At 46.3% G+C, this 12,832-nt stretch overlaps 1 protein-coding gene and 1 long non-coding RNA gene across 2 annotated transcripts; one reads left to right on the top strand and one right to left on the bottom strand.

Moving 5' to 3' along the window:
- Window positions 1-505: 505 nt before the first annotated feature.
- FOXL2 (forkhead box L2) lies at window positions 506-4,462 on the bottom strand. Its single transcript, XM_072995951.2, has one exon. The coding sequence runs from the start codon at window positions 4,027-4,029 to the stop codon at window positions 2,791-2,793; it is 1,239 nt and encodes a 412-aa protein (XP_072852052.2). The 5' UTR covers window positions 4,030-4,462; the 3' UTR covers window positions 506-2,790.
- Window positions 4,463-6,192: 1,730 nt separating this feature from the next.
- Window positions 6,193-12,439, top strand: LOC110078728 (uncharacterized). The gene is made up of 3 exons (XR_013543637.1): window positions 6,193-6,274; window positions 6,417-6,508; window positions 11,540-12,439. It is a non-coding gene; the product is annotated as an uncharacterized LOC110078728 (long non-coding RNA).
- The last annotated feature ends 393 nt before the right edge of the window (window positions 12,440-12,832 follow it).

Below are 12,832 nucleotides of genomic sequence, written 5' to 3'. Positions count from 1 at the left end.
AGACCAGGCTGTAGGTACCCTGAACATAAACGTATCCTCTTGGAAATAAACACCATTGATTTCAGAGGAACTTACCTGGGAGTAAATCCATTAATCTTGCAAATAAACACACTTAGGATCAAGCCGGTTTTAATTCAACAGTCAATCCCTAATAGGGCCGCCAAAAGGGAAGAATTATTTCCACATTTTTTTCCAGGTGACCACAAAGAAAAAAACCCTCAATACTCAAAAACTTTTTTTTAGATCATTTATAAATCTTCTCGGTCTTACCCGTCCCTTGCTTTGAAAGTTTACCACAAAGGCAGAGATTTTGGGGGGTGGATTCTAACTACAATCACAGAGCCTCCTTCCATCCGTATTGATACAAACATTCAATATACTGCTAAATCCACACCAATTACCAAAGTCTCACTTTAAAGAATTCTCTGAGCAGATATGCCAACATTAAAAAGATTTTTTTTTCAGTGTTTGATTTGTGGGGATCTGAATGAAAAATGAAACGGTATTAAAAGAGGAAAGAAAACATTTTATTGGCGACTACACAGAGCTATGATATACAATAAAAGTGCTGGGTTGTTCTAGAAAAATTGGTCCCAGAATGACACAATACCAAAATACCTATCCATATAAACAAACATGTAGGAAATCGCTAGGCCTGGCCCCCAGAATTTACAGACACACTTTTCTAAATTATCTCTTTGAGGTACTTCAGAATGGAAAAATTAAAGAAAAGAAGTAGCTGAAAATAACCTATAGAAGATTTGTTTACAGCCAAATTCATCTGGGTCAAGAAAATATAAAAATCACTCTTAACATCCATTAGGAAATATATATATATATATAAAATAACATTAATATATCTGGAAAAATAGTCTCCGTTATTATTTCAGGAAACAGACTTAGTTTGTCCAAATATTTTAGTTTCGCATAAAAATATTATATCTTGAAGGACACATTCTATTTTTAAAAAATGTACATACATTTATACTAACAATTGTTCTCAAATTTCCTTCGGGTTTTAAATCACTTAGACATCCTGGAAAAGGGTGCTCTTGTTCAATACAGTCTCCAAATAAGTACTATTTTGCAGGGCAGCATAAGCTTTGAAGAAGTGCAATTCCCCCTCCTCCCCCATAAGAACCACCACCAAAACTTGATATCACAGTGGATTGTGAAAACAATTTATGGTGAAAACAGGCTAGGAAAGAGTTAAAGGAGTTAAAAGTTTTTCTCTTGTTCCTTAATTCTTCATTGGCCAATATTTTCAAAAGAAAGACTCTCTCCCCACCCTCTATATCAAATTTTCTTAGGGACTGCAGTCAGTTCAGGAATCCTATTTTGGGTTTTAATTTAAACATTGAAGTACGTATTTTAATTCAGACATTGAGGCCACCGCCCTAAAACATTTATTTCATCGCCATTAAAGTGGTCCCGTCCTTAAACAGAAAAGCAACTAAATCTTGTTCAAACCAGGAGACTTAATATTGGCATCAGGTACATCCAGTAGGACTGGAATATAATAATGACAAGAAGCGAACGACAGAGTCCTTGTGTGGCTTTATCGGAGTCACCGATAAAGCCACACAAGGTAGCGTGAAATCCCACTTTTTCCATTGATTTTCCATTCACTGAAGTGCGCCCGAGCCAGTTCACTTTTCATAAAAGCAATTTCAAAGAAACTGACGTACTTTAGTTTAGGTTTCTGACATCTTTGTAAATTATTAACTCCAATCCTAACTCATTAAGATCAAGGAGATGATCCTCGGTTGCACCCGTAGCTTCTTAATTCTATTGAAATCAACGGGTCATATATATTAAACCATGTGGTTTCACCAGTTCATTTCAATAGGATGTACAGCCCTCTCCCCATCTTGTTGCTTGAATCAACCCCCTCCCTTTTTTTCTCGCAATGGGATCTATTACAAAGTTACCATGTCTGGATTTTTCTAGGCAGTACATACAGTACCTAGGTAAGGCTAGTGACACGCCAGGCTTTCCTGTGCATCAATAAAAATATAATTTCGTAGACTTTTGCAAAGTTTACCTTTCTGTGTCTCTATTATTTAAGTTTTTCCTCTTATTTTTATTTGCTCCCGAACCTTGTTTGGTAAGAGTGAACAAGCTATTTCCTTAGAAAATAATGGGACTAATATTTGATTCTCAAGCTGATTACGATCAAATATATCACATTATTTTCTACAAAGTAACGCATACCAAGGAAATACATTCAGGATGGTGACCAGAGTGGGTCCTCCCTTAACACGTTAAAACCGCCCCCCGCAAAGAAAGAAGGAAAGAAGGGGAAAAAAAGACGCAAACTGGCCAACTTAAATATTTCACCATGGGCTCATCATTTGCCACAACTCTGGCTGCTAACTCTACAAAGCAATGACAAGCGGAACAAAGCAAACGAAGCTTGTGAAAGGAGCAAGATGAAGATGTAAATTCTCTGCACTTACGCTGCCTTCACGTACATCAGGAACAGAGCTTTATAATTTGAGATACATAGACATTTGCCCGGGGGGGCACGGTTTTCTCATTTGGCACTGAATGTTACCGTATGCATCAGGGGGTGGGTGGACAAGAGAGTTACGGAGAAAGAAAATCCAAGATCAGTATGTCAGAGATCACACGTTTGGAAGGGACGAAGGTGGAGGAGATGTGCGTCAAGGGACAGTCCCCCCCATTGCCCTGTCTCTTGCTCTCGCTCTCTCTTTCTCTCCAGCGCCAGTTGGCGGAGGTTCGGTTCCGCGGGCCGGCGGGCGGGCGGGCGGGCGCTCGCGGCTCCCCTCAGATGTCAATCCGGGAGTGCAAGGCGCTGTGCTTGCTCTCGTGGTCCCAGTAGGAGCAGTGCATCATGGCCAGCTCGGGCGGCTGGCGCGCGCAGGCGAACTGCAGGCCGCCGGCTCCGTTGGGCGCCGCTTGCGGCGAGGGGCTGCCGGCCGAGGCGGCGGCGGCGGCGGCGGCGGCAGCCACGGCGGCCGCTCCCAGCTGCTGGGCCGTGTGGTGGTGGTGGTGGTGGTGGTGGTGGGCGTGCGGGTGGTGGTGGTGGGCGTGCGGGTGGTGGGCGTGCGGGTGGTGGTGGCTCATGCCGTTGTAGGAGTTCACCATGGCCGGGAGGCGCGCGTAAGGGCTGTAGGCGGAGGCGGTGCCGGCGGACGCCACCCCGGGCCCGGCCGAGAGTCCCACGCCCTTCCCCGGGCTGCCGTTGCCACCCGCCCCGCCGCCTCCGTTCCCGCCGCCGTTCCCGCCGCCCCCTCCTCCTCCTCCTCCGCCTCCTCCCTCCACGGCCGCCATTTGACAGGCCGCGTACGAGGCCGCCGAGGGCGCCTGAGGCGGCGGCGGGGGCGGCGGCGGCGGGGCGGGCTGGGCCAGCGACCAAGAGGCGGCGGCGGCGGCGGCGGCGGCGTTGAGGAAAGGGGCCTGCAGGTACTTGGCGGGCGGCGCCGTGAGGTAGCCGTAGCCCGCCGCCTCGGCCGCGGCTCCGAAGAGGCTCTTGCCCGGCTGGAAGTGGCCGGCCGGCGGGCGGAAAGGCCTCTTCATGCGGCGGCGGCGGCGGTAGTTGCCCTTCTCGAACATGTCCTCGCAGGCCGGGTCGAGGGTCCAGTAGTTGCCTTTGCGCTCTCCGCCGCCCTCTCGCGGCACCTTGATGAAGCACTCGTTGAGGCTCAGGTTGTGGCGGATGCTGTTCTGCCAGCCCTTCTTGTTCTTCTCGTAGAAAGGGAACTTGCTGATGATGTACTGGTAGATGCCCGACAGCGTCAGCCGCTTCTCGGCGCTCTCGCGGATGGCCATGGCGATCAGCGCCACGTACGAGTAGGGCGGCTTCTGCGAAGGGTCGCCTTTCTCCGACGACGCGGCGGCCGCCGCCGCCGCCGCCGCCACGGCCGAGGCCGCCGAGGAGGTCTTGTTGGAAGCCGGACTCAGTTCCCCCTTGGCTCCAGGCTCGCCGAGGCCGGGCTCCTTTGCCTGATGCAAGAGGGACACCGTCTCTTCGGGAGGGGGGTCTTGGTAGCTGGTGGTCATCATGGCACCCACCTGCTGCTGCTGCTGCTGCTGCTGCCCTCGACGAAGGAGGGCTCCGGCGGTGGGGACCCAAGGGGCAAAAGCCCTCCACGAACACGCACGCACACACTCAGGCGCACCAGATCCCGGCGGCGACTCCCCCAAGATCTCGCAGGAAGTTCTGCTCCAGCTGCCTAGCTCGCCTGCCTGCTTTAAACCCTGAGCCTGAGCTTGGTGGGTTTTGGGGTCTCTTTCCCCCCCCCCCGCCGCCGCCTTTCTGTCTCGGTTTCAAGAGGCAAGCCAGCCCAGCGCCGTCTCTGATCCGCAGGCTCAGATATCCACGCACTGCTCTTCTGGACTCGCTCTTTTCTGATTTGTATGGGCTCTGGCGAGTTCCGCTTTCGTCAGGATCCCTTTCTTTGCGCGCGCTCGCGCTCGCTCGCTCGCTCTCTCTCAGTCCCCCCCCACACCTTCTCTCTCCCCCCCCCCAACCCCGCTTGGGAGCCAGCTGAGCACGGGCGAGTTCATGGTGAAGTCACATTGCTCAGGGAATACACCCCAGCAAGGAAATCAGATGCTGAAGCCAAAGGGGGTCCCGGAGCAACCGGGGCGGGGGTGGTGGTGGAAAGGGTGGGAAGCGGAGGGTTGGTGGGAGAGAATTCGGTGGCAAGCAAAGAACACGCACAAACCAAGAGCCTTCACGCAGGAAAGGAGCTGCATCTTTGCACAGGCACGAGGCAGCTTAAGAGGAAAACGAGGAGGAGAAAAAGTAAAAGTAGAGCTTGAAGGAATAGAAGGAAAAGGGAAGGGGCACCTTTCTCCGCTCTGATTTACACTAATCTCATCCGGAAAAGGTATGGGCTCCTCAAAGCGCAGCGAGGGATGGTGACTACAGATGGAAGTCAGAAATAATCGCCGCCCCAAACCGAGCAGCAGCTTCGGTGAAGTCAAGCGAGGCTTCTCCAGAGGAAGAGGCTGGCGAACTTAGGTGGCAGAGTGGCTTTGAAAGATCGCAAAAACTCGCTGCAAAACATCATTTACAAGGAAGGGTTGCTTTCACCCTCTCCTTGTCTAAGAACACAGTGTACAGTTCATACATTTCACGATACTAATAATCGTTAGGAGCCAACCGTGTCAGAGAATTAAGAATACACGGAAGTGATATTCAATTAAAATTAATGGGGCTCGGGCACCCTGCCCAGTCAACATATTCTCCCCCATAGGTCCTGGTGAAAGGTGGAACCGCGTCCTCGCGACCTTTATTCCCCCCAGGGTTTCGAAAGCAAGTCCCTCTGGCATTTCGCCTGCTTGCTTTCTCCAGACAAGATGTTTAAAAACATGTCACTCAGGTAGGGATTGATTTCGCTGACGCCTCCGTAGGTGTGAATATAAAGACAGCCAGGGAAACAAAGATGCAATGATGCAAAAGGTGGGGTGGGTGGAATTTGATGGAGATAGAGCAGCTTCCTGAGAGACCACTATAAAAAGCTAACGGTTAGGGGAGCGTATGGTTCCTTCCTCCTCCCCCCCCCCCCCGGCAACCCCCGGTCAAATGGGATGCCTCGGGAGCGTCCGGGACGGGGTCTCCCACACAAGCTCTCAGGTCGTTTCGGAGCAATCCCACGCCAAGGCCGGCCTTGAGGCAGCGGTCTCTGGAAGGTGCTGGACGATAGCCTATCAACCGAGTAACCTGCTGGACCTTCAGCGAAGACGAGCCATTTCCATGTTTTCCGCATGACCTCTAAACCCTGGTTCATCTTGACCGCAGAAACAGCTACCAGTCTTCAGGTTATTATTATTATTATTATTATTATTATTATTATTATTATTATTATTATTATTATTATTATTATTATTATTATTATTATTATTATTATTATTATTATTATTATTATTATTATTATACTAGCCAGTGGAAGACAAATAATCTCAAGTACATCTACCTAGTCTCTCTCTCTCTCTCTCTCTCTCTCTCTCTCTCTCTCTCTCTCTCTCTCTCTCTCTGTGTGTGTGTGTGTGTGTGTGTGTGTGTGTGTGTGTGTGAGTGTGAGTGTGAGTGTGAGTGTGAGGGAGGGAGAGATAGAGAGAAAGAGGAAGAGAAGATTTTTTTAAGGAAGGGAGGCTGTATCGGATCAGGTCTTGTATTTCCGTTGCTAACGCTATGTGTTTCATTACTTCTTTATGGGGCTGAAGTTCACGTCGCCCCCTCCCAAGCTCTTCAAGGAGAAAGTAGAGAGCGTGGCTGTCATTGCAATTCTTACACACAAAGGTCGCAGTCATTTTCCTCCTCTAAACGAGCTGGGCAGAAGCCCTGCATTGATTCTTTTTCAAATCATGATCTTTTTTGTCATTTAATTGCTAGTGAGGACCACTGACATTATTATTATTATTATTATTATTTTAATTTGTAGGATTAGCCTTCCTGAAACTGTAACTGGCAGTGAAATCCTATACACGTCTGCTTAGAAGCAGTCCCCACCGAATTAATTGGTCTTACCCTCAGGTAAGTAGATATGGGATGGCTGCATTAAAATTTTTATCATTGTTTATACAATGAATTTGCTCACGTTTGATATGGAGGAGTAGAAATCCAAGCTCAATAATTAGAAATACTGTCATGCTCATCTCATTCTAATCTGAAATTTATAACCCCTGACAACCAAACACCATACCCTGAATTGCATGTGTATGATTTCTTAAAAACTAAAAACCCCAAATGACTGTAATTCCTTGGTCCAGTCCTTTTTTTCCTTTTTACACAGTAGAATTCATTTAAAGGTGTTAAAATTGATAATTGTTATTTGATAAATTATAGAAAACATATAGAATTGAATCCTCTGTGCATGCCCTTCACAGTAAATCCGATTGAATTCTGTGGTCTTTACTTCTGAGTAGGGATCTATTGTTATATTCCATTAGTCAGAATACAAAAACAAAAATGTTCAGAACTAAACATTAATAGTACAGTAATTTGTCAATATTTCCTATAGTCATTTGCAAACATATGATGTTTCACCACTTTTTGTACAATCTGCTCTCCAGCAGATGCGACATTGATCACAGCCTTGAAAAGTAATATATTCAAATATTTGGCTCTACCAAGCTTTTCAGGACTCATGGACCTGAAACCTAAGAATTTGCTATGAAAGTTCACTGGTTCCTTTTAATGGGATATATGTCCGTGTAAACATACATGGGAGTGAAACAATTATATTTTCTCAATATTTTGAGAATATCTTCAATATCCTATTGAGAGTACTGACTAAAACAGATCCATTGATCTAATGATATTTATATAAGTGTTGACTTGCGTTTGATTCAATACGTTTATCCTTAGTTGAGCTAAGCAACGGTATACTGGCATTATAGTTTACATACTATAGCTCCAATATTAAGTAGAAATTACTTTCTATTTTCCTGGGTGTCTTAAACTGCGGTTCATTTAAGCTCTTGTTTATATAAGCTGCACTGATACAATTTTCATAGCCTAGAAGCAAAATTAACTGTAGGTCCTAGTCAAAAGAATAAGCATCAACCTCCCACTAAATATTTTTTATTTACAAAAACTTGTAAGTCGTGTTTTCACTGGAAATCTCTGCAAGCAGATAACTAAAGCGGACAAAACACGGGGCGCGCGCGCGCGTACTGTATTTTAAAAGCAGGAATCGAGAACCTTAATTGATAACTGAGAATTATGCTTCTGGTCAATGGTTAAAAACCTCCCTGATTTTTGTGGATCTTGGGTCTTATGCCATTGGATGTCTAGTTTACACGCCTGTTTTCTGGGAATCTTGAGTTGGCTCCTGCAGAGAAGCGAGAAACCTCTTTCCCGCTTCAGTTGTAAGGCACCCAGCGGGGGCTCGGCTCTATTTGGACGCAGGCAAACACGTCCGAGCGACCTGTTTATAGAAATGTTCTGAAGCTCCGCGCGTATTTCCTAGGAAGTTAAGCCTCACTGAACTCCGCGGGGTCGGACTTCCGCCAAAGGACCACGCGGGACAGCGGGGCTACTCGGGAGTAAGCCTGCCGCGGCTGGCAAGCGGGACGCCTCGCAGCTGCCTTTGCTCATCGGAAGGGGTCTCTCCGCCTCCTATCTCCGCCCTGCCCGAGGTGCCAAGGTCTGGCCCCGGCGGAAACCAAGCCGGCCGGGCGCCTGCTGGGTTTCAGCGCCGCTGCTCTTTTGAGGTCGGTGGCGTTGGCGGCTTAGGGCCGGGGCCTCCTCTCCGCCTGACCACCCAGGCTGACCGGGATCCCAATCTCTCTCTCTCTCTCTATCAACCCGCACCCCCCCCCCACCGCCCGGCTAGGCATTTCCTTCCGCAGGTGTCGCGGCAGCCTTGCGGCCCGTGTCATCCCCCCCCCCCCCCCAGCCAGCCTACAGCAGCAGAAGCCACGCTGCCGAGCCAAAGCATCTCGGTGGAAGGGAAGGAGTCGCCCTCGGCCCGACGGAGGCTTTCCGAGCAGAGGCTCTCGTTCTCCTCCCCCCTCTGCCAAAACAAAGAGAAGTCCAGACTCAGAAGTGGGGGAGCGGAAAGGGGTAGAAAGGGCCCAGGAGATGAAGGACCCCCGGGATTACTTTCTCTCTGCTGTGACCCACATATGGGGACGTGCGAGGAGAGTTAACTCTTCGGCCCTGGCAAAGTCACTGTTTCCTGCCTGCATGCCCACTTTGGTCAAACCCAGCATGGCGAAACTCCCTGGCATAATAAGCAAACAAGTGAACAGAACAGCACGGTGGGGTCTAAGGCAAGGGAGGCTGCAGCCCACCCACCGCCTCAGAACCCAGTGGGGCTCCTCAACCATTGAGCCGCGCAGCTTCCTGCGAAGCGAACGTGCCCGCTGCAGTCGAGCACTGATATCGATGGGAGATCATTCCAGACACTTTCGCCCAGCTTTCCATTGGGAAGGATCGGAGCGTCACTAACGGGGTCTGGACTGAAGCCTTGTCTATTGTCCAGGGATGGCGATGTCCTAGCTCCTTCGTTCTTTCGGTTGCCGTTGCCCTGAAGTCAATCAGCGACGAAGCAGAATTGTGTACTTTAACAAGATCAGCATTATTACTATTACTATTACTATTACTATTACTATTACTATTACTATTACTATTACTATTACTATTACTATTACTATTACTGCTACTACTACTGCTACTACTACTACTACTACTATTATTATTATTATTATTATTATTATTATTATTATTATTATTATTATTATTATTATTATTATTATTATTATTATTATTATTATTATTATTATTATTATTAAAAAGAAAAGTAGAATTAAGCTTGTTCCTTTTACACATTGCAACCGCCTCTCCACCAAAACATAATAACAACCGTAATTAAACCAGAACTCCCATTCGCAACTTCTTTGATTTTTTTGCGGTCAAATTGCAGAAGAGGTGGATTCTCTGTACAGCGGATTCCAGATCCGGGCGTAAGTAAAGCTGCTTTCTGCAAGCCACCGCACCTTTAGAACTAAGTCTCATTTAACGCAGAACCATTTCCTCGTGAGTAAACCTTGACCGGAGGCCGTTTATGGCCACGATGGGTGGGTCTGCTTGTTGCTAGATCTTAACTTCGCCCTCGCGAGATCCGTCTACACAATATGGTATTTATGGTAGCATAAAAACATCGTTATAACGCTTCCACAGACAAAGTAAGCAGAAATACGACATACGAGTGTAGCTTGATATGTTAACTTTATCTTCAAGTGAGTTTAAATACAACACACCAAATTATTTATGTTAGTCTGCCTTGGATTAAGACTCACTGGACTCAGTAAGGTTTACTTTTGAGAAGACAAGATAAGATTGTGCTATCAACAGTTCAATGTAGCTAGGACATTGTATTTGTTTTCTATACAAACCTGGGAGCAGTTGCCTTTAAAACTGGCTAGATGGTTCCACAAGAGCGTATCAACACCACGCAATTATAGCATTTAGATACCGCTTCAGTTGCCATAGTACTGTCCCTACAGAATCCTGTGGGATGTATAATTTGGGGAGGTGCACCAGATTTTTCCACCGTAGTTCAGCAGCCTGTGCCAAAGCTCTGCAGCAAATAATTCCAAGCATTTAATCAAATTATCCAGCAAAAAATTCCTAGGATGGGGAGATGGCAGCTGAACTAGCTTCAGGCTACTGTAACTGCACAGTGTGGACACATTCAAAGAACGCAGGCTGCTATTCCTATTCATCTCCAGCCCTTTAGGGTAGTACTGGGTGTGAGTCTGGTAATAACAGATTTTCTAAGTGATCCTGTCTTTTTATTTCTCTCTTTTTCTTTGTCTGTCAAAGAGAAATTCTATGCATTGCAAATCCCCACCCCCAAATAAATTATGTTGCAGAATTAGGGTTTATTTGTAAACTAAGTCCCATTTAAAATGGTCTTTGAAATAATACTTTAGTAGTGAAAACTGAAGTTGCAGGCTCCATCACACTGAAACTAATTGCAGATCTTCCACTGAAGATTCGTTTTTGTCAATGTTATGGAAAGAATTGAAAAGGAAAAGCACATCGACTTATTATGCCCTTAGCTATACAAGGGACGAAAAGCTCGACAGTGATATTGACTAGGCAGTTCAGGAAGTAATGAAAGGCGAAAATCACTTTCCTTTCATTTAAAGAGCCCTAGTTCAGGAAATATTAATCGCTTTCCATCAAACGGATGGGCTCAGGGTGATGAGTAGGGTTGATTCATTGTATCAGGATATTCATAGAAACAACATTCTGAAAGCGGGGAAAGCCATGCAACTCAAAACATTATTATTATCATTATTACTATTATTATTGGTGAGGATTTGAAAGAAACCAACATTACAAGCCCACTTGTTTCTCTTTGTCTATGAAACACGGAAATCTAAAACTCTCTACGCCTAATCCAACAGCTACCAACAATTACAAGTTCTAGTCGGGTTATTGATTCTTACTTTCCAGTAAACGCTTCAAGGAAAAGGACGCTTAAATCCTATTGCTATCAGAGAGAAAGCGAGTTAAGCATGTGTCCTGATAGCATGATTTTAAAATGTCTGTTAAGAACTGTCCGCTGAATAATCAAGAGAAATGAAAAATAAAGCTAAATCAAATCGTCAACACACTGCCTCACATTGATGCTCTTTAAACCTATGGAAATCATTCCTTCATTGAACGGAGGCCATTGCCTTTAAAATATTTCATGTGTGGCCCCAAATGTAACCAACAAAGATTAATGTTCGCAAACACTGACAAATGCTTTGGAATAATGGAGTTGTTCCAGTAAGTGTCTTTTTCCCCATCCACTAAAAAACAGAGAACGAACCAGGGTTAAATATAAATATGAAAAAAATGGGGGGAAAGCCCTATTTTCATATCCTCAAAAACCGAATCGCTTCTCAATTAAATAAATGATTCACATTTCAAAAGTGAAAGACAACTTTTCACTTGAAACAAGGATCCTTCTAAGGACAATTTCCGCACTCAGAATTAAATCCTATTAAGCTCAATAGAACCGAAGGCCTTTTCTTCTTCTTTTCTCTCTCTCTTTTTTTGCAGGTAAATGTGTTTAGAGCTAGAGATTAAGTACGGTTTGAGAAAAGAGAAGACACGTGTCTGGGTACATCCGGGATACCCCTGTGACTTAGTATATCCCTTCAGCGTTCAGCTTACAAAGAGAGGAGACACGTTTAAGGAGCAAAACAGCAACCACGGGCCGCGGAATTTGATCAGATCATATTTGGCTGTGTGGTAAGAATGCCATCTGCTTACAGATGCTGGCATATAAACATTTATTGTTATGGTTAAAGTTATCCATTTCATTCCAGGCGACTTCCTTTTGAATGGAGAGACGATATTTTAGGGGGGGGGGAACCATGACCGAAACGGGAGGCGTGGAGGGAAAGGTCTAATTCAAGCTCTCTCTTTATTTTCGAAAATAATAACAAAGATTAATGAGACTCGACTGGATCTTTGCTTTTAATCGTACTCACCACCTTCAACCGAACAGGTTGGAGTCTAAGGAGAGACGTCGAGAGAAATTTGCCCCTTCACTGCGAAAGTTGCGGTTTCCGCCCGCCCCAAATGGCCGATTTACTGGGAAAGTTACCTTTTCTGGAAATATTCGAAGTTATTCTGATTCGGCCGTCATGGAACTGGAGGGACCAAGAACGCCGGCCTGAAAGCCACAGTCCGCCTAGTCGCGCTGTGGCGGACTCGTGACTTGTTCCACTTGGGGAAAAAATCCCGAAACGACTACAGTACTAGTGTCCTTCCCGGGGGTCCCCACCTCGAAAGCAGGCAGAATTATAGGGGGCTTAAGTTTTTCCCAGGGCCGCCAACGTACAAACATCAGGTCTGGGGGTTAAAACCAAGAACAAAGGGGTTACAACGCGACAGGTTCCTTTCAGCGCATTTCAGAAGGGCTGGGAGAGGTGTGGGTGGCAAAAAACAAAACAAAACCTGACCAGCCAGTGCGGCAAGATGGTTGTTTTTTTTTTTTTAAAGTTTTGTTTTATTGTGGAAACTGAACCCTGTTTGCCAATGGGCAGATCACCTTCTATTTATTTTCAGGCCTGGTCTCTTGGAATCTGTCAATTGCACACCAGTTGGGAGGAAAAAGCCCTCCTGCCTTGCCCGCCTTGCATCGCACTGGTTCCCTACCTTGCCCTGTTAAGAAGGAACCGGGTCTTACACAGGCTGACCCTCCCAGGAAGAGGAAAGGAGGGAGAATGCCCTGGTCTCCTTTTTTCCCAAGCAGAAAAGCCCCCCAGGTTGCTGTTTCTGGGTGCTGACCCCCCCCTTGCCTATTTTCGGCCCACTTGTTTCATCAACAAGTTTTAAGAATAATTT

This window comes from Pogona vitticeps, chromosome 3 (genome assembly GCF_051106095.1).
Source record: "Pogona vitticeps strain Pit_001003342236 chromosome 3, PviZW2.1, whole genome shotgun sequence".
Lineage (NCBI taxonomy): Eukaryota > Metazoa > Chordata > Lepidosauria > Squamata > Agamidae > Pogona > Pogona vitticeps.
This window is presented reverse-complemented; position numbering and strand designations above follow the sequence as displayed.

Coding starts and splice junctions, on each gene's coding strand:
- FOXL2 (XM_072995951.2), bottom strand. CDS start 4,029: ATGATGACCACCAGCTACCAAGACCCCCCTCCCGAAGAGACGGTGTCC.